Raw genomic sequence first — 19,414 nt, 5'->3', positions numbered from 1 at the left:
TGGTGTGGTTTATTTACATAAACTGTCAAGTTGTGACCACAGAGCAGGTGGAGCAGGAGCATCAAAGATGAGTGAGTGCCGGAAAACGTCTTGAGCGTGCGTCACTTGTGTGAAAATTAAACGCACGTACCACAAATTATTGTTTGTTAACATAGATAATATGGGCTCACATAAGTCTCACTGCGCACTCAAGTCAGTGGCACAAATATAACGCCGTACAGAAGGACCAGCTGAGTCAGGGGGGGTAATCTACATGAAAAGAGCACAATGAAAACACACAAAAAGACCCAGCCTAGATAGATAAGAAGGTCCTAGGAAGTGATGGTTCAGAGAGAAAATGTTCAGGAACCGGTAGTGGAAATGTGTCTTTATAATTGAAATGAGACACCAGAAAAAGTCCAGAAATTTTTTCCTGCTGTATGAAGTATAGGCAGGAGTGAAAGTGAGCCGGTACGGTCCGGTACTGCGTACCACTAAAAGATTCTGTGCCGGTACGCAGTACCGGGAAGAGGGAAGAATGGCTGTCTGCTGTCATCCAGAACCAGTTACGGCTGCAAAAATTCACGAGCACACAAAGATCAGATCCACTACTAATAGGCCGTCTAAAACATAAATATAGCTATATTTCCCCTCATTCCAAATAGTTTCTGAACTGTTCTGCTAAGATGGAGCCTCAATGCTCTTGCTTTGCTTCTCTCCCCTCGGAGCTCGAGGCTTTAGTGAACGGCCAGCCTTTAAAACGAGCACCGCTACGTTTAAGGTCTGTCTGCTCGCTGCTAAATACCCCAGTTAAAAGCAAAGGGGGACTAACTAGTTGTATTTCATGTTATTTTACTGAATTACAACACAGTAAAGCTCGAAAACACCACTTATGACCAGAGATTTTACATACACTACACGAGAGAGCATGCGCGCTTACCTCCAAAACAGAGTGGTTGCCAAGGAGATCGGTGCGTTCGATTTAATGGACTGGGAGATTTTACACAGGTGGTGCAAAGACATAAAAAAAAAACGCTGCTTGCATTAGGACAGGATGAACAATAAATCACTAAGCATCCACAGACTTTTAAATAAAAAGCGCGAAAACAACCGAACTGTCAAATTTTTTATTTAAATGAAATTAAAACTTGACCAAAAAGCAGAGAACAATAACTTCTTTGTTCAAAAGGAAAGACGGAAACTGAAGATGAGAAGTTATGCATCAGAAAATGGGTTATCATCGTTTTATACATGGGAGTTCTTTAAGAATTGAAATATACAGGTCCTTCTCAAAATATTAGCATATTGTGATAAAGTTCATTATTTTCCATAATGCCATGATGAAAATTTAACATTCATATATTTTAGATTCATTGGACCCTAACTGAAATATTTCAGGTATTTTATTGTCTTAATATGGATGATTTTGGCATACAGCTCATGAAAACCCAAAATTCCTATCTCACAAAATTAGCATATTTCATCCGACCAATAAAAGAAAAGTGTTTTTAATACAAAAAACGTCAACCTTCAAATAATCATGTACAGTTATGCACTCAATACTTGGTCGGGAATCCTTTTGCAGAAATGACTGCTTCAATGCGGCGTGGCATGGAGGCAATCAGCCTGTGGCACTGCTGAGGTCTTATGGAGGCCCAGGATGCTTCGATAGCGGCCTTTAGCTCATCCAGAGTGTTGGGTCTTGAGTCTCTCAACGTTCTCTTCACAATATCCCACAGATTCTCTATGGGGTTCAGGTCAGGAGAGTTGGCAGGCCAATTGAGCACAGTGATACCATGGTCAGTAAACCATTTACCAGTGGTTTTGGCACTGTGAGCAGGTGCCAGGTCGTGCTGAAAAATGAAATCGGCATCTCCATAAAGCTTTTCAGCAGATGGAAGCATGAAGTGCTCCAAAATCTCCTGATAGCTAGCTGCATTGACCCTGCCCTTGATAAAACACAGTGGACCAACACCAGCAGCTGACACGGCACCCCAGACCATCACTGACTGTGGGAACTTGAAACTGGACTTCTGGCATTTTGGCATTTCCTTCTCCCCAGTCTTCCTCCAGACTCTGGCACCTTGATTTCCGAATGACATGCAGAATTTGCTTTCATCCGAAAAAAGTACTTTGGACCACTGAGCAACAGTCCAGTGCTGCTTCTCTGTAGCCCAGGTCAGGCGCTTCTGCCGCTGTTTCTGGTTCAAAAGTGGCTTGACCTGGGGAATGCAGCACCTGTAGCCCATTAGCCCATTTCCTGCACACGCCTGTGCACGGTGGCTCTGGTTGTTTCTACTCCAGACTCAGTCCACTGCTTCCGCAGGTCCCCCAAGGTCTGGAATCGGCCCTTCTCCACAATCTTCCTCAGGGTCCGGTCACCTCTTCTCGTTGTGCAGCGTTTTCTGCCACACTTTTCCTTCCCACAGACTTCCCACTGAGGTGCCTTGATACAGCACTCTGGGAACAGCCTATTCGTTCAGAAATGTCTTTCTGTGTCTTACCCTCTTGCTTGAGGGTGTCAATAGTGGCCTTCTGGACAGCAGTCAGGTCGGCAGTCTTACCCATGATTGGGGTTTTGAGTGATGAACCAGGCTGGGAGTTTTAAAGGCCTCAGGAATCTTTTGCAGGTGTTTAGAGTTAACTCGTTGATTCAGATGATTAGGTTCATAGCTCGTTTAGAGACCCTTTTAATGATATGCTAATTTTGTGAGATAGGAATTTTGGGTTTTCATGAGCTGTATGCCAAAATCATCCGTATTAAGACAATAAAAGACCTGAAATATTTCAGTTAGTGTGCAATGAATCTAAAATATATGAATGTTAAATTTTCATCATGACATTATGGAAAATAATTAACTTTATCACAATATGCTAATATTTTGAGAAGGACCTGTAATTTCTGCCTTATACAGACAGCCTTTTTTTTAAAAAATACATGCCTTATGTAATTTTTTTATTTACGCACTTATACTAAACATAATCAGCGAGCTTGAAATTTAAATATCATGAAACCTTAAAAATTACTTTATTTTGAAAAACCAACAGCGCCGGCTCCTTCCTGTAGTTGTTCGTAGAGGGAGGCGAAAGAATTCCACATCCTCCATTCCGACCGACGGAGCAACTCTGTTATGATAATTAATGAGAACGGTTCCACATTCTCCGTGACTACTCCGAACGTCACCGTCGACAGATCCGCTCTCTGCTGTTCTCCATCAAATTATGGAACAAGTCCAATTTTCTGTTCCATTCTGGTCAGTCTTGCTCCGGCCGGGTCAACCAATGTACCTCTCGCGCATGCTTTCTTCGGGCTCCAAGGAACTTGGAGCAGACATATGTTGCATTTGAATGACTATAATGTAGTTAATTAATATAACTTTTACCTTAATGCATAATGTTTCAGATACGTTTTGAACAGCACGATGTGCCCCCCCACCATGATTTTTTTTAAAAATCCTAGAGGAAACGCTGCAACCCCCCACCTGTTGCTACACACTGCCAGTCAGATGGCTTAAAAAGGCCCCTAAACGTGCAGTCAGAAAATAAACACAGCCTGGTGTGGAAATGAATGCCCCTTTTCCAATAGTCCATACTCGCTGCGGTTCGGCACAGCTCTACATGCTTTTTAGGCAGCAGGTCCTCCATTGTTGTTGTGTTTATGTCACTACAAATCACATCACGTTACTTTTTTGGACTGCGTGCCGTGCTATTGACAATCCAGCCTACATTGAGATGGTGCTCAGTTGTAATGGAAATAACTGCAAAAATATGTAGAAGGAAGATGAAACCAGCTAGTGACTAGAACTGGATGGTTTCTAGAAAAACTATATTTTGTTTATGTTTATGTTGGATTATTATTCGGGCTCCCACAACAGGGAGTCAGATATCAGATAATAACAGAAAGCTGAAACTATTGCAAAGTTGTTCTGTTTCACTCTTTTGAAGGGTCCAGTTCCATCTGTCATGGAATATGCTGGATTGCGGTACCTCAGTTAAGATATGGGTCAACAAACTCAATGGTAAAAACACACAAGGACTGATTTTACTAATGGTACTTATGCTAAAGGGTTATTTAAACTGCAGTTCTTCCCCTTATACTGGAGCTGCTCCCTGCCCCTTCAATGAACCCCTCTGACACCCTCCTTCCCCCCACCCGATTTAACAATTATATCGAATTTATTTTCTAAATAACATAGATCACAACAGAATTAATTTACCTTTGCTACATTAAACAGGTCTAAACTCTGTCCTTTAATGAAATAAAATGATCTCGTTATCACAAAACTAGGTTGTTTCTGCCTTTACAATGTTGTCCTCTGTATCACTCGCGTACACACAAGTGTGAGTACAGGTGAACACAGTAGAGACAGACTGCGCCAGAAAAGAGGTTGCAACCACCTGAAAAACAAGCTAAATATCTGCAATTTTAAACGCCTATACAGGTCCTTCTCAAAATATTAGCATATTGTGATAAAGTTAATTATTTTCCATAATGTCATGATGAAAATGTAACATTCATGTATTTTAGATTCATTGCACACTAACTGAAATATTTCAGGTCTTTTATTGTCTTAATACGGATGATTTTAGCATACAGCTCATGAAAACCCAAAATTCCTATCTCACAAAATTAGCATATTTCATCCGACCAATAAAAGAAAAGTGTTTTTAATACAAAACGTCAACCTTCAAATAATCATGTACAGTTATGCACTCAATACTTGGTCGGGAATCCTTTTGCAGAAATGACTGCTTCAATGCGGCGTGGCATGGAGGCAATCAGCTGGTGGCACTGCTGAGGTCTTATGGAGGCCCAGGATGCTTCGATAGCGGCCTTTAGCTCATCCAGAGTGTTGGGTCTTGAGTCTCTCAACGTTCTCTTCACAATATCCCACAGATTCTCTATGGGGTTCAGGTCAGGAGAGTTGGCAGGCCAATTGAGCACAGTGATACCATGGTCAGTAAACCATTTACCAGTGGTTTTGGCACTGTGAGCAGGTGCCAGGTCGTGCTGAAAAATGAAATCTTCATCTCCATAAAGCTTTTCAGCAGATGGAAGCATGAAGTGCTCCAAAATCTCCTGATAGCTAGCTGCATTGACCCTGCCCTTGATAAAACACAGTGGACCAACACCAGCAGCTGACACGGCACCCCAGACCATCACTGACTGTGGGTACTTGACACTGGACTTCTGGCATTTTGGCATTTCCTTCTCCCCAGTCTTCCTCCAGACTCTGGCACCTTGATTTCCGAATGACATGCAGAATTTGCTTTCATCCGAAAAAAGTACTTTGGACCACTGAGCAACAGTCCAGTGCTGCTTCTATGTAGCCCAGGTCAGGTGCTTCTGCCGCTGTTTCTGGTTCAAAAGTGGCTTGACCTGGGGAATGCGGCACCTGTAGCCCATTTCCTGCACACGCCTGTGCACGGTGGCTCTGGATGTTTCTACTCCAGACTCAGTCCACTGCTTCCGCAGGTCCCCCAAGGTCTGGAATCGGCCCTTCTCCACAATCTTCCTCAGGGTCCGGTCACCTCTTCTCGTTGTGCAGCGTTTTCTGCCACACTTTTTCCTTCCCACAGACTTCCCACTGAGGTGCCTTGATACAGCACTCTGGGAACAGCCTATTCGTTCAGAAATGTCTTTCTGTGTCTTACCCTCTTGCTTGAGGGTGTCAATAGTGGCCTTCTGGACAGCAGTCAGGTCGGCAGTCTTACCCATGATTGGGGTTTTGAGTGATGAACCAGGCTGGGAGTTTTAAAGGCCTCAGGAATCTTTTGCAGGTGTTTAGAGTTAACTCGTTGATTCAGATGATTAGGTTCATAGCTTGTTTAGAGACCCTTTTAATGATATGCTAATTTTGTGAGATAGGAATTTTGGGTTTTCATGAGCTGTATGCTAAAATCATCCGTATTAAGACAATAAAAGACCTGAAATATTTCAGTTAGTGTGCAATGAATCTAAAATATATGAATGTTAAATTTTCATCATGACATTATGGAAAATAATGAACTTTATCACAATATGCTAATATTTTGAGAAGGACCTGTACCTGCCCTTTTTTAGTGTGTGAAGAAGTCCATAATCTTATGTCAAGGCTTGTTGTAAGGCAAAGGTAAGAACAAAAACACAGAAAGACATTTCTGAACAAATAGGCTGTTCCCAGAGTGCTGTATCAAGGCACCTCAGTGGGAAGTCTGTGGGAAGGAAAAAGTGTGGCAGAAAACGCTGCACAACGAGAAGAGGTGACCGGACCCTGAGGAAGATTGTGGAGAAGGGCCGATTCCAGACCTTGGGGGACCTGCGGAAGCAGTGGACTGAGTCTGGAGTAGAAACATCCAGAGCCACCGTGCACAGGCGTGTGCAGGAAATGGGCTACAGGTGCCGCATTCCCCAGGTCAAGCCACTTTTGAACCAGAAACAGCGGCAGAAGCGCCTGACCTGGGCTACAGAGAAGCAGCACTGGACTGTTGCTCAGTGGTCCAAAGTACTTTTTTCGGATGAAAGCAAATTCTGCACGTCATTCGGAAATCAAGGTGCCAGAGTCTGGAGGAAGACTGGGGAGAAGGAAATGCCAAAATGCCAGAAGTCCAGTGTCAAGTACCCACAGTCAGTGATGGTCTGTGGTGCCGTGTCAGCTGCTGGTGTTGGTCCACTGTGTTTTATCAAGGGCAGGGTCAATGCAGCTAGCTATCAGGAGATTTTGGAGCACTTCATGCTTCCATCTGCTGAAAAGATTTATGGAGATGAAGATTTCAGATGATTAGGTTCATAGCTCGTTTAGAGAACCTTTTAATAATATGCTAATTTTGTGAGATAGGAATTTTGGGTTTTCATGAGCTGTATGCCAAAATCATCCGTATTAAGACAATAAAAGACCTGAAATATTTCAGTTAGTGTGCAATGAATCTAAAATATATGAATGTTAAATTTTCATCATGACATTATGGAAAATAATGAACTTTATCACAATATGCTAATATTTTGAGAAGGACCTGTACATATATGTATGTAAATTCATATATAACAGATAAAGACAGGGAGATTATGATGAGAAACAGATGAAGATATTAAAAGACAGAAATATTGAGAGAAGCAGATGAAAAATGACAACTGAAAGATAGAAATGCATAAAGAATCAAGATGGGATTGTGTTCTGTCAAATGTGTAGAAATGAACTAAAGCAAACCCCATTCCAAAAAAAGACCACTGGTAAATGTAAAACATCTTATAAAAACTCAACTGTCATTGTTTTGTCTTTCCTTTAAAATATTAGTAAAATACTGTTGAACTGCATAACATTGTGTCTTGAGATCAATAATTATTATCAATCTAGACAAAAAGGCTCAACATCACTGTGTGATTAAAGGAAATTAAGGAATTATTAATCCAAATGCAGCAAATCAGATCTCCTTCCTCTCAAAAATCAAGTTGGACACAGTTATTTACTTTGCAAAGAAAATATTGGGATATGACTTACACAGCAATTTTATTTGCGCAAAACATGAAAAGGTTAATTATAACTTGTCTCGTAAAGGACATATACTGTAATTCCTTTTGCTGTTAAGGATTGGTTCACAACACTGGAATTTCATCTAAAGGATAATGCAACAAAAGTATAAAAAATAAGTTTATTTTGAAAAAATGATTAAAATATCTGTTACAAAAGCAAGATGTACTGTATGACATTTGATTACAAACAGCAGAAAACAGAGCATGCCTATCTATGTTCAGTTTAAATAAACAAACATAAGCTGCTTCATACCTCAAAATGAACAATGAATGTAAGACTATGTTAGGAAAGGACTTGGCTAAAATGGTATGAATGGGTCAGAGATAATTTGTGATCGGAACTCCTCCACAGTTTGTCAACAATAACAATAAATACACACACACATATATATATATCTGAGAAAACGGTACACGTTCACTACAAGCAGAGATAAATATTTTCCTGAACAGAAACCACCAGACTGGACGAAAGAAAAGTCAGCTCAGCTGGGAATGATACAGTGACTAAACCTGAAGGTGTGGACTTGAAGGGATAAATGTGCGTTATCCTATTATCTTGTTTTCTAGTGTGGTGTAGGTACTGGTTTGATGAGCTTCCACTAATACAACACTGATGCTAAGTCCAATAACCCGGACACTGATATCAGATTTAAACTGTCAGAGAATTGAACCCACAACGCATGTAAAACAACTTCACGAGTTATTGGTGCAACTAAAATTGACGAGAATGAATTATACTATAAATCCTAACGCAAAATAACACATGAAAACCTAGCATAATGTAAAAACGGTACACAAACTTGACACATCTATGATTGGAAAAACTATTTTGAGACCAAGGAACAAACCAGCACATTAACATTGGTTATAGAATTACAAACGTTAGAAAGCCGAGGTTGGACAGAGACAGGTCATTAAATACCCGAAAAGATTTCTAACACCGTCAGTATTTCACTCTCTTGGCCATCAACATAAATTCTGACCAGATCCGTCTCTGTCCCATGTTAGAGAATAGGGAGTGTTCGAACCGTTTCCTCTTCACTTTTTTTTTTTAATTTTGCTTCACAAAAAGATCGATTCCGTTCCAGGGAATAGACTGCGCCCACTGTTCTAGAACGTTAGAGTTAGCACGCCGGCTAACGGTTGGTCAACAATAACTGCGATGTGATTTTCAAACTTACTCCCATCTAATTCAAACGGCAGCCAATTAAAGACGACACTATTTTATAAAGATAGTAAAAGAGAAAAAACATAAGAAAACGAAGATTTGCAAATAACTTAGGCCCCTACAAAGGAAACGTTGAGAAACGTGAAACGGGAAGAAAACACCTTTTTTTTTTCATAGCGCAAGCTGATGTTGCTAGCGTAGAGAAGCAGCTAGCTCCAAAGATTGCCGAACTTGACAAACCGTCGGGAAATGAACAAATTACGTTAATATAAATAGGGAAATGAAAATATCCTACCACTTGTATTATTCCGTTTCGAAGCTGCCCAAGAGAGAAGCAAAACGCTGCTGTGCCTGTCGCTCTGCCAGCTTCCTCTAAAGAGATACCCCCACAGTATGTACAGCGTCGCTTACAGCCCTGTCCTGCGAGCCTGAAGCTAGCTGGTAGCAGAGGGTTTTCGACGTTTATTTCCGCTTCCTTCTGTGGAGCGAAGTTCTGCTTTCCAGCTCCTCCTTTCCAGTCTGTATGATAGGGTCGAGGGACAAAAGGGCCACAATCCGATAAAAGAAGTTAAATTGATATAAATATTTTAAAAAGATGTTGTTGTTTTTCATGTGATAAATACATCGAATAAATGATAAAGTATAATTACTACTGTGTGCCAAGAAGTCAGTAACCACACAATAAAACGATACAATTTTGAAACAATAAATTAAAACTTTAAATTATCAGTTGTCAAAATAGTATATAATTATTTCAATACGTACTTAATTTTTCCTTTGGTGTTATCAGTCATAAAATAATATAAACCGTCACTATCACTATCACTCAAGTGTTGATCAACTAAGTATGTTGATTGTAGTTGTGTTAACCCCGGCCACTGACTTTGGTCGAAAGGTGTAAAGTTCATAGTTAAATTCACGATGTGCTGAAACCTGCAAATGAAGAAAATAAATACTTCAATAATTCTACGTGCTTTTAAGAAATAATAATCCAAATTATTTCCTATGTATTACACGTTTAATTATATAAGTGCAGATATTACATGTTTATGTGTTACATTACAAGGAATTAGAGTATGATACAGTATGGCTCAAATTTGTCTGCCAGATAACTCCAAAATGAGCCCTGAAAACTTCTGTAAGCACTCCAAAAAATTGTTAATGGTCTTGGTCAGAAAATAAGCGAACTGCGTGGCTCTAATGATATGCTATCTGATCACTGTTGGAATATTTGGTCATATTAAATAGCTTTCATTTTTCCCACATCTGCTTTTAATCTTGGTCTGGAACAGAGTCTATATATATATAAATAGGAAGACCTTTACAATGCTGCCCCCAAGTGGAATATTATCTTTATGACGACAGTGTTGATAAGGCATTCATACCCCCTGAACCTTTCCAGACTAGGTTATGCTTTTATTTTTTTCAAAAAACATCTGAAAAATGTAGTGTGCATTTGCTTTCAATCCCCTTTACTCTGATACCTATGAAAAAAATAATATGCAACCACAACTCACCTAACTAATACATACAGGGGTTGGACAATGAAAGTGAAACACCTGGTTTTAAACCACAATAATTTATTAGTATGGTGTAGGGCCTCCTTTTGCGGCCAATATAGCGTCAATTCGTCTTGGGAATGACATATACAAGTCCTGCACAGTGGTCAGAGGGATTTTAAGCCATTCTTCTTGCAGGATAGTGGCCAGGTCACTACGTGATACTGGTGGAGGAAAACATTTCCTGACTCGCTCCTCCAAAACACCCCAAAGTGGCTCAATAATATTTAAATCTGGTGACTGTGCAGGCCATGGGAGATGTTCAACTTCACTTTAATGTTCATCAAACCAATCTTTCACCAGTCTTGCTGTGTGTATTGGTGAATTGTCATCCTGATACACGGCACCGCCTTCAGGATACAATGTTTGAACCATTGGATGCACATGGTCCTCAAGAATGGTTCGGTAGTCCTTGGCACAAGTATTGGGTCAAGGGAATGCCATGATATGGCAGCCCAAACCATCACTGATCCACCCCCATGCTTCACTCTGGGCATGCAACAGTCTGGGTGGTACGTTTCTTTGGGTCTTCTCCACACCGTAACTCTCCCGGATGTGAGGAAAACAGTAAAGGTGGACTCATCAGAGAACAATACATGTTTCATATTGTCCACAGCCCAAGATTTGCGCTCCTTGCACCATTAAAACCGACGTTTGACATTGGCATGAGTGACCAAAGGTTTGGCTATAGCAGCCCGGCCGTGTATATTGACCCTGTGGAGCTCCTGACGGACAGTTCTGGTGGAAACAGGAGAGTTGAGGTACACATTTAATTCTGCCGTGATTTGGGCAGCCGTGGTTTTATGTTTTTTGGATACAATCCAGGTTAGCACCCGAACATCCCTTTCAGACGGCTTCCTCTTGCATCCACAGTTAATCCTGTTGGATGTGGTTCATCCTTCTTGGTGGTATGCTGACATTACCCTGGATACCGTGGCTCTTGATACATCACAAAGACTTGCTGTCTTGGTCACAGATGCGCCAGCAAGACGTGCACCAACAATTTGTCCTCTTTTGAACTCTGGTATGTCACCCATAATTCACACTCTGCTCTTACTGGTGCAATGTGCAATCACTGAAGACTGGTCCAATTTAGCCATGAAACCTCCCACATTAAATGACACGTGTTTCAGTTTCATTGTCCAACCCTTGTAGTTTACCTGTGTTACTTGACAATAAATCCAGGTATTCTGTAAAGGTTTTAGAGACTTGCAAAAGAACATTAATGAAAAAAACAGCACCATGAAGACCAAGTAAAACAACAGTCAGGTCAAGGTTAAAGTTGTATAGAAGTTTAAAGCAGGGTTAAATAAAAACAATACAACATATGCCAAGTTTTATACATCTCCATGGAGCACTGCTTATAACACCATCCAGGAATGGGGAAATTATGGCAACATTGAAACCCTACCAAGAAATATCAGGCCACCAAAACTGACAGGTCCATTGTAACTCTGACAGACTTTGTAGAGATTCACAGCTTAGGTGGGAGAACCTGTTAACTATTAGTAATGCACTCCTAAATCTGGCCTTTATAGAATAGTGACAAGGAGAAATCCGCCATTAAAAGAAAGCAAGAACACATCTTTTTTTGCAGTTTGCCATAGCTCATGTGGAGAACAGAGCAACCACATGGATAAAGGTGCTCTGTGCAGATCAGAAAAGTTTGATATTACACTAATAACCAGAATACAAAATACTGTGTGTACCAGAAAACTAACTCTGCACATCACTCTGATTACACCATCCTTGGTAAAATATGGTGGTGGCACCATCTTGCTGTGGGGATGCTTTTTTCAGCAGGGACAGGCAAATAGTACAGAGTTGATGGGAATAAGGAGGGAACTAAAAGCAGGACAATCCTAAAAATTTAGTTAAAGCAACAACTGAATGTTTTATATAACGGTTTAAATGTCCACCACATTTTCAGATTATTTGTTAAAAAAAATGAAAAAAATGCATCCATCTCCTTCTACTTCACAATTAGGCTTTACTATCTTTTGGTTTGTCATAAACATCAAAATTAGTACTTTAGAATTTGTCTTTGTAATGTGATTTCTCAGATGTGAACACCTTTGGAAGGCACTGAATATGAAATTTTTTTTCTTAGTGTGTCCCAAACTTAACATGTGTACAGACTGAGGTTTCCCTGAATGTATGTGGACAACATTGCAACTGATCTACATGTATGTCATACCAGTAGTTGCATCAAGTCCAATATTAAGCTCAGTAAAATACTGTACATTCATTGTTTCTGACAGAGTATCCTGCAGACTTTCTCTTGCTCTTGCGGCAGTAGGAACGTTTAAGGTGCAGAACCACACAGCTTTCTTCCACCTCATGCACACTTGTCTAAAGATCTGCTGCATCACATGCTTCCCCGGTCTCTTTAGCTGTGCAAGAACCAACACTTTTCTGGCCCACCACACTCGCCATTACACAGCCATCTGTCACTGCTAAACGACCGTGTTTCCTCAGGAAACACAATCAGTCTAAGTGAAGACACAATGACACAATTTTCCCTTGAAACAGTGTGTGCTACTTTATACGATAACCTTTGACATTTTAAGGCATGTTGAGTGCAAGTTATACTTGTATATATTCAGATATTATGCTCTCAACAATAATCTATGGCATTTGGCTATGTTGCTACAAGTAGTGAGTATTAGGAAGCCTTTGCAACTCATTGCATGAATATTTGATAAATCTAACAATGAGAATGATTTTATCTAACAGTGGAGGACCATTAAAATAACTATACTCAGCGGTGGACAGTACATCTAGTAATTTGACAGCCCCTTAAAGCTATAGGACATGTTGCTCCACTACGAGTCTCATAGATAATACCTGGCAGAAGAAAGACTGAATGTTACGGCAATTAAGGAAATGGTACATATGTTACATTACAGCTGCATTTTTAGCGTTGCAGTAGAGAATGGTTTACATTGCAAGGTTACAAAAGACCAGAATTTCAGCAAACCTACTTGACTGACTTGTGATGGTGTGCTGTTGTGACATAACTGCCCAAACCTACTGCGGGAGATAAAGATAACTGCCTCTATGACACAAAATTTGAGGGATGTTTTCTTCATAAGAAGTCAAAAGATTAAATTCAGAAATCTTGACTGGGTTGTCAGTTTGATATGAGCCCAAGTTTTCATGCTAAAATCAACAACTCTTCAGAGATGGCAATTGCTCAAACAATGTACAAGATAAATCTATTAAGCCTGTTAATGTATCATATTAAGCTAAAAACGTTACAAACTACCATTTTTATAAGACTGTTCTTAAATTAAAAACGACAGTTTTTTTCAGCATGTCTCAGGAGTAAGATGTGTCATGGTCTGTGGATAAAGTATGGAGGGTGGTTGAGGGCTTTCCGTGGAAGAAGAGCTGGCTGAATGCTGAATCAGCAGCCTGACTGAGAACACATGTACCTTGGTGTTCTTGAAGACTGAGGCAGAGCAGAAAAGCTGTGAGGTTAGCATGGCTTACAGCACACCCCCATGACACAAGTACATGACAGATTGTTTTCTGCTTGATGCTCATGCCTTGGCTAGCAGAATAGATTATTTACAGCTGTGGGAACACAAAAAACAACATAAATCTGTTTTCTTTGTTTTTGACCATGTTTCGTGCAACCTGTCTGAACTGAGCTGGATATACTAACAGCTTACATCCTTCTGTCCAGACCACAAAGTGGTGGGTCTGCTACAAAATGCACTAAAGCTGTGGTGATTGTTTGATTTAAAACATGTTGCAGCAGGCGACTGATAATAGCTGAGTATACCACCACCAATCGTCTAGTACAGAAATTGGTTACCATGGAGACTAAAGATGGACTTGTGTAGAGACATTGCTCTGATTCTTGAGGCAACTCCTCCTTCGTTTTAGACATCAAGAGATGTGACAGGTGCTGCTGCCCTTCATACTGCCATTTGATCTTCTACGTATATCTTAAAAAACATTTCATCAGTCTTCTCCACGCAAAAATGTGCATTTATTTCATTGCATATATTTGATATAAGAACGATTAATTAGTGCATCAACTTTAAGATCTTTTTGCTGCATGATTGGTTGAGGGATGCAATGTAATTATCTATTATATTTTTTATTCAGAAATCGAAATTTCCATGCTTCAAGCTGGAAAAGAATAGAAGATTTGGAGTTCCAAGTTGGAAAGATGTAAACTTTGTTCACCAACCTCAACCTTAAAATCCCATACGGGTGCCTTGCATATCAGACTTGGTGAAAGCTGCAGTAAAAAAACTATTTATTAGCAATTTAGATGATTTTTGTCTCAATAGGTCATTCATGCTCACAGTCCTATACACATTCTCTTACTGAACACATTGCTATAATTTGAAAGAAAAAAAAGCAGATAAATGCACAGTTATAAGACAGGTATATTTTAATACAAATGTAAATACAGTTATATTAGTTTTTACCCTGCAAATAATAGTGGCAAAACGTCTTCTGAGTAGCACTAGAAGCAACCTAACACCAGTTTGATAACCATGGCTGTAGTGTAAAGCCAGCAAAAAGAATAAGAGGCTATTTCTGTTGGTGAAATTGGACAATATCCATGTGGGTAATAGAACAGATTTTTGCTATCAACTGTGATCATTTTGGGTAAAACTAGAAAAATTGGTTATAAGGCATTCAGTACAGTGGTCTTGTTCTCTTCATTTAAACTCTAGGCCACGCGTGAATGAGCACCTCTTTAAAATGTAAAAAAAAAGCGCTATGTGTAAAAGCAGAATGTCATAAATCACAACTTACAAAAAAGATATTTGTGAGAAAGGCTGTTTATTCTGCGATCATTAAAACTTGCAGTAGAGCAGTCCAACAAAAAAACACATGTCCAGTTTAAATTTACTTTACTACATGTAACATTCTAACCTTATGCACTCTTTTGAAACATACAGTTTTAATCTGGTACTGTAATTACATAGTTATAGCTCAGGTACAAAATGTTGAAAAAAGTTAGTAAAATGTAATGTAACCAAATTTTCTAAATAATTTCTCATCAGATCCTTCAGTCTGATTACTATGACTTACTTTTTTACTTCATGAGTTATATACCCTTTGAGTTTCACTCCTGAAGAAAAGCTAAAAGATACAGAATGGTATTTGCAACTGAAGACTGTGAATTATATGCAGTATAAATGCAGCTGTATAACTCACAACTCCCCTACAGGTTATGTGAATCTGATGATCCATGATTACCCCCTTTTATGGCTGCAGAAAGAATCTGTGCACACAGGATAATTCCCACTTTTAATTGTAAACAGAAAAAAAACTGTTCCATATCCAGTTCCTGTAATAGTTGTATTTTATAAGAAAGAATTGGAATGTCACTGCAGGGAAAGTATCACACATCTACATCCATACTAGTGATTAAAATATTAAATCTCTCCTTTATTACTCTCCAGATCATCTGGAAATGCCTTTATAATCAGTTGACTTGTACTCATTTGCATATTTATGGAAATTACTCTGGAAGCTTTTGTAATGAGCCGTGGGTGTGTTTGTATTTAATTTCCCATCATCATGGCCTGATACCAACTTATGGGATGTTCTGAAAAAATTGACTGTTTAACATTATTTTTAGAGTTAGGGATATTATTTACAGCGGTCTGTAAAACAATTCCCACCCCTGGAACGTTTGCATATTGCGTCACATTAAAACCATGAACTATAATACATTTTATAGGATTTTATGCGACAGAGAAACATGAAGCAGTGCATTAGTGAGGGGGAAGGAAAAAAGATCAACACTTCTTTTTAAAAGATGAAAATCTAAAACTTGTATTCAGTTCCCTTTACTCTGATACCCCTAAATAAAACCCACTGTAGCCAGTTGTCTTTAGAAAGCACCTACTTAGTCAACCTGTCAACAATGAGTCAACCTATGTGTAATGTAATTTCAGTATGAATCCAACTGTTCCGTCAAGGCCTCCGATGTTTGTTAGAGAAGCCATAAGAAGCATGTTTGAGACACTGTAAACATGTGGAGGAAGGTGCTCTGGTTAGATAAGATCTGTCATGTGTGTTGCGAAACGCCGAACACACCTTGAAGACACCAACCGCTCGGTTAGACGTGGTGGTGGGAAAATTAAAGACAGATATAAGTGACAGTATTTATTTATTTATTTATTTTTACATTGCTTGTTTTTAATATAACAATTTGTAAAGAATACACATTTTTGCTGCATCTCTCCACAAAACATCAAAAAGCAGGAAGATCGGTTTATGGGATGGATTTCCACATCTCCATGTATACTTCCATATACTCATCCAACAGGTTAGTCGCCTGCAAGGATTTGGATATAAATTGTGTTAAAAAAAAGAATAAAAACATTTAAAAGAAGGTGCATTAATAATATATATTAATTTGATAAATAAATCATTGAAATATGAATTCTCTAACAGCAGACAATTTTTGTCCAGTGTTTTAATTTATAGCTCGGTGTTAGTACTTTCTGCAGTCTTTAATAAGCTGGCCTATCTGTAGAGCAAATATTTCTTTCTTATATGTCAATACATACCACACTCATCAACATACTCATCAATAACTTCCTGGGGTCCTGAGAGTTCTCATGGAAGTCTGAACTTAGAGCAAATACTAATTCAAACAGACAGGAAAAGTAACAGCAGACAACAGCGTAAGAACAATGTGAGTGGAAAAAAAAACCTAGTAATTTCTCACAGATTTTTTAAAACTCTGCATAGATTTAGTTTAAGACACACACAGGTAAGAACTTAGATCAGTATTATGAAAAAAGGAGATGTTGTTTGCGCCAAGCGATGCCTCCAGTAGGAGGCGCTTCTCTGGGTGCCCTGCTTGGAAACCAAAAGGGTGGACCTTTATCCAGTTGTCATTCTTGGCTGTCACATGGGCACTTGTGTAGGAAAAAACATGAAAAATCATAAGTACCACAATAAAAATTTAAACAGATGCAGAGACATTTATTAGCAAGCCTGGTAAAGATGTGTAAAAAGCCATTACTCAGTGGACCTATGCTTTTAGCTACTGGCCAACAAACTGGAGGAGGACCCAAAACGAGGTGAGTAAATCTGGGACTCCTCGTGACTTTTTAAGATCCTGCAGACACCTTCCAAGATAATCGGGTGTAAAGAAGGATAAATATGTGGAGAGGCCTCCCATGCTGACTCTGAAGTATGGTGGAGGATCTGTAATGCTGTGGGCCTGTTTCTCTTCCAGAGTCCCTCTGAACATTTTCAACGTGAACTACATCATGAACCCTTTGAAATACCAGCAGATTTGAATTAAAAATCTGGTGAACTCCAAAGGTTAGGTGAAAATGGATCATCACTTCACCTTTGAAAAGGATAATGGTCCAAGTCATAAGATCAGATCAACACACATTCACATCTGGATCAAGAAAAAGGTAGACAAACTCTGTTCTATTACCAAAGGCGGTTATACAACGTATTAACAGCAGGTGAGCCAACAATTTTGCCAACCACTGAATTAATGTACTCAAATTAAACATTGAATTCTTCTGTGTTTTTCAGTGAAATAAATGCTGCTGCAGTTAAAGATGAATTTATTTCAAGACTTTCTACACATATTTACCAGGGTTCAGGGACATCTCTTTGCCTACCCAGGGAGGTGGTGCTGTACCGCGTCCGCTGCAGAGTGGAGTAGCCAGGCTTGTCTGACAGCAGGACACGGTGCGCCTGAGAGATCCCCACTTCCCCGTTCCTCTGAAGGGAGGCACACCTGCGAAATGAAACATCCAGCTTGGACTGGATGTTGCTGGAGCTGTGAGCCCGCTGAATATCCACAGGCTCCTGTATCCCAGCTTTTCCGTTGACCAGCTGTACTTTGCAGTTATGGCTACCACAATTGGGAACGGTACTGCCTCTCTTCTCTGGAGCTGCCGGAAGAGTCCCATTGGAAAGAGACAGTTTGGCTAAATTACTGCTTGCCAGTTTTCCCAGGTGGTTTTGGCCATTTAGTCGCCTCATTTGTTCCTTGCCTGGGGAGCTAGGAATGTTTTTCTTCGTGAAAACCGGCTTGAAATACGACAAGAGACTTTCTTGGCTCTGACCCTCCTCTTCTCTTGGGTTCCTCTTGTCTTTAGCAGTCTGAGATAAGTCTATTTGGCCCCTGGGATTGGCACTTGTCTGGACGTTGGTTCTTCTAAGCGTAGACTCTCTGCTTGGAGGAGCACTGTGGCTAATACGACCACCCAGAATGCCCCCTCTCTGTAGGTGGAGGTCCAGGGCCCTGACCTGATCTGTTCTCAGTCTCTTAGACAATGATCCCTGCCTCAAACTATCATCATCTCTTGAAGTGAGATTCTTGTCATTACCAGATCCTTGGCCTGTGTTTCTCTCAAGGCAGGCTCGGCTCTGCCCCTCCGGAAGTTTGGGAGAGTAACAAATGTCAGAGCTGAGTCTGTCTGTACAGCTAAGACTGCTGCCACTAGGTGAGCTGCAGTCCTGTCCGACTTCGAGGACTCTCCTCTGAGGTGGAGTCGCCACCAGGGTGATAATAGGATCTTTGGTGCATTTGGGCCGGCGTCCGGACTCCAGGTACTCCACCAGCTCTCCAGACTGGACTTGGACCGGGTGCTTGATGCGGTCTTTTGACCCAAAAGACCACCGTAGTGGAAGAACTTTGTTTAGGGTGTCCTTGGGTTTGGCAGGTGACCTCATGCTTAAACTCCTAAACTTGGTCCCTCGCATCAGCTGATTGGAACCATCTGCAAAAGCACATTAAATGTTAATTACGCTGGCCAAAATGTGATACAATATTAAATTATTTAACCACTTACAGTCCTTTGGAAAAGTATTCCTACAATTTTATATGATACACAAATATTAGTGCAAAATTGGAATAAAGTGGAATAAAAATAATATTTTTTTTACTATTGTGTACAAATAAAAATCAGAAAAAGCTGGTGTCCATTTGTATTCAGCCTGTTTGACCTTGAACCACCACCTTAACGTGGTGGAGGGGTTTGAGTGCTCGAATGATCCTAGAGGCTATGTTGTCTGGGGCTTAAATGCCCCTGGTAGGGTCTCCCATGGCAAACAGGCTCTAGGTGACGGGTCAGACAGAGCGGTTCAAGAATCCTTCATGAGGACTAGTAGATCGAGGCACGTGAGGTCGGGTCCCACCCTGGAGCCAGGCCTGGGGTCGGAGAGCACCTGGTGGCCGGG

General features: G+C 40.2%; 2 protein-coding genes across 5 annotated transcripts in view; both read right to left on the bottom strand.

Annotated features, from left to right (window-relative positions):
* The window catches only part of LOC124863357 (growth factor receptor-bound protein 2), a 42,874-nt gene extending 33,786 nt beyond the window's left edge, over positions 1–9,088 (bottom strand). Inside the window, exon 1 of the mRNA XM_047357703.1 lies at positions 8,953–9,088. The gene's annotated coding sequence lies outside the window, so the exon portion shown is untranslated. The remainder of the gene's footprint in view (positions 1–8,952) is intronic.
* A 7,259-nt stretch (positions 9,089–16,347) lies between these two features.
* Positions 16,348–19,414, bottom strand: part of LOC124862757 (ubiquitin carboxyl-terminal hydrolase 43-like) — a 113,198-nt gene continuing 110,131 nt past the window's right edge. For 3 of the 4 annotated variants that reach the window (XM_047356865.1, XM_047356866.1, XM_047356868.1), the window contains 2 exons: positions 17,820–18,954; positions 16,348–17,121 (listed from right to left, as the gene is read on the bottom strand). In XM_047356865.1, coding sequence (XP_047212821.1) covers positions 16,959–17,121; positions 17,820–18,954 — 1,298 coding nt within the window. In that variant the 3' untranslated portion in view covers positions 16,348–16,958. The remainder of the gene's footprint in view (positions 17,122–17,819; positions 18,955–19,414) is intronic. The other variant, XM_047356867.1, reaches the window with a different exon arrangement.

Source organism: Girardinichthys multiradiatus, chromosome X (genome assembly GCF_021462225.1).
Source record: "Girardinichthys multiradiatus isolate DD_20200921_A chromosome X, DD_fGirMul_XY1, whole genome shotgun sequence".
NCBI classification, from domain to species: Eukaryota; Metazoa; Chordata; class Actinopteri; order Cyprinodontiformes; family Goodeidae; genus Girardinichthys; species Girardinichthys multiradiatus.
Note: the sequence above shows the minus strand (reverse complement) of the source record. Positions and strands in the feature narration are given on the sequence as shown.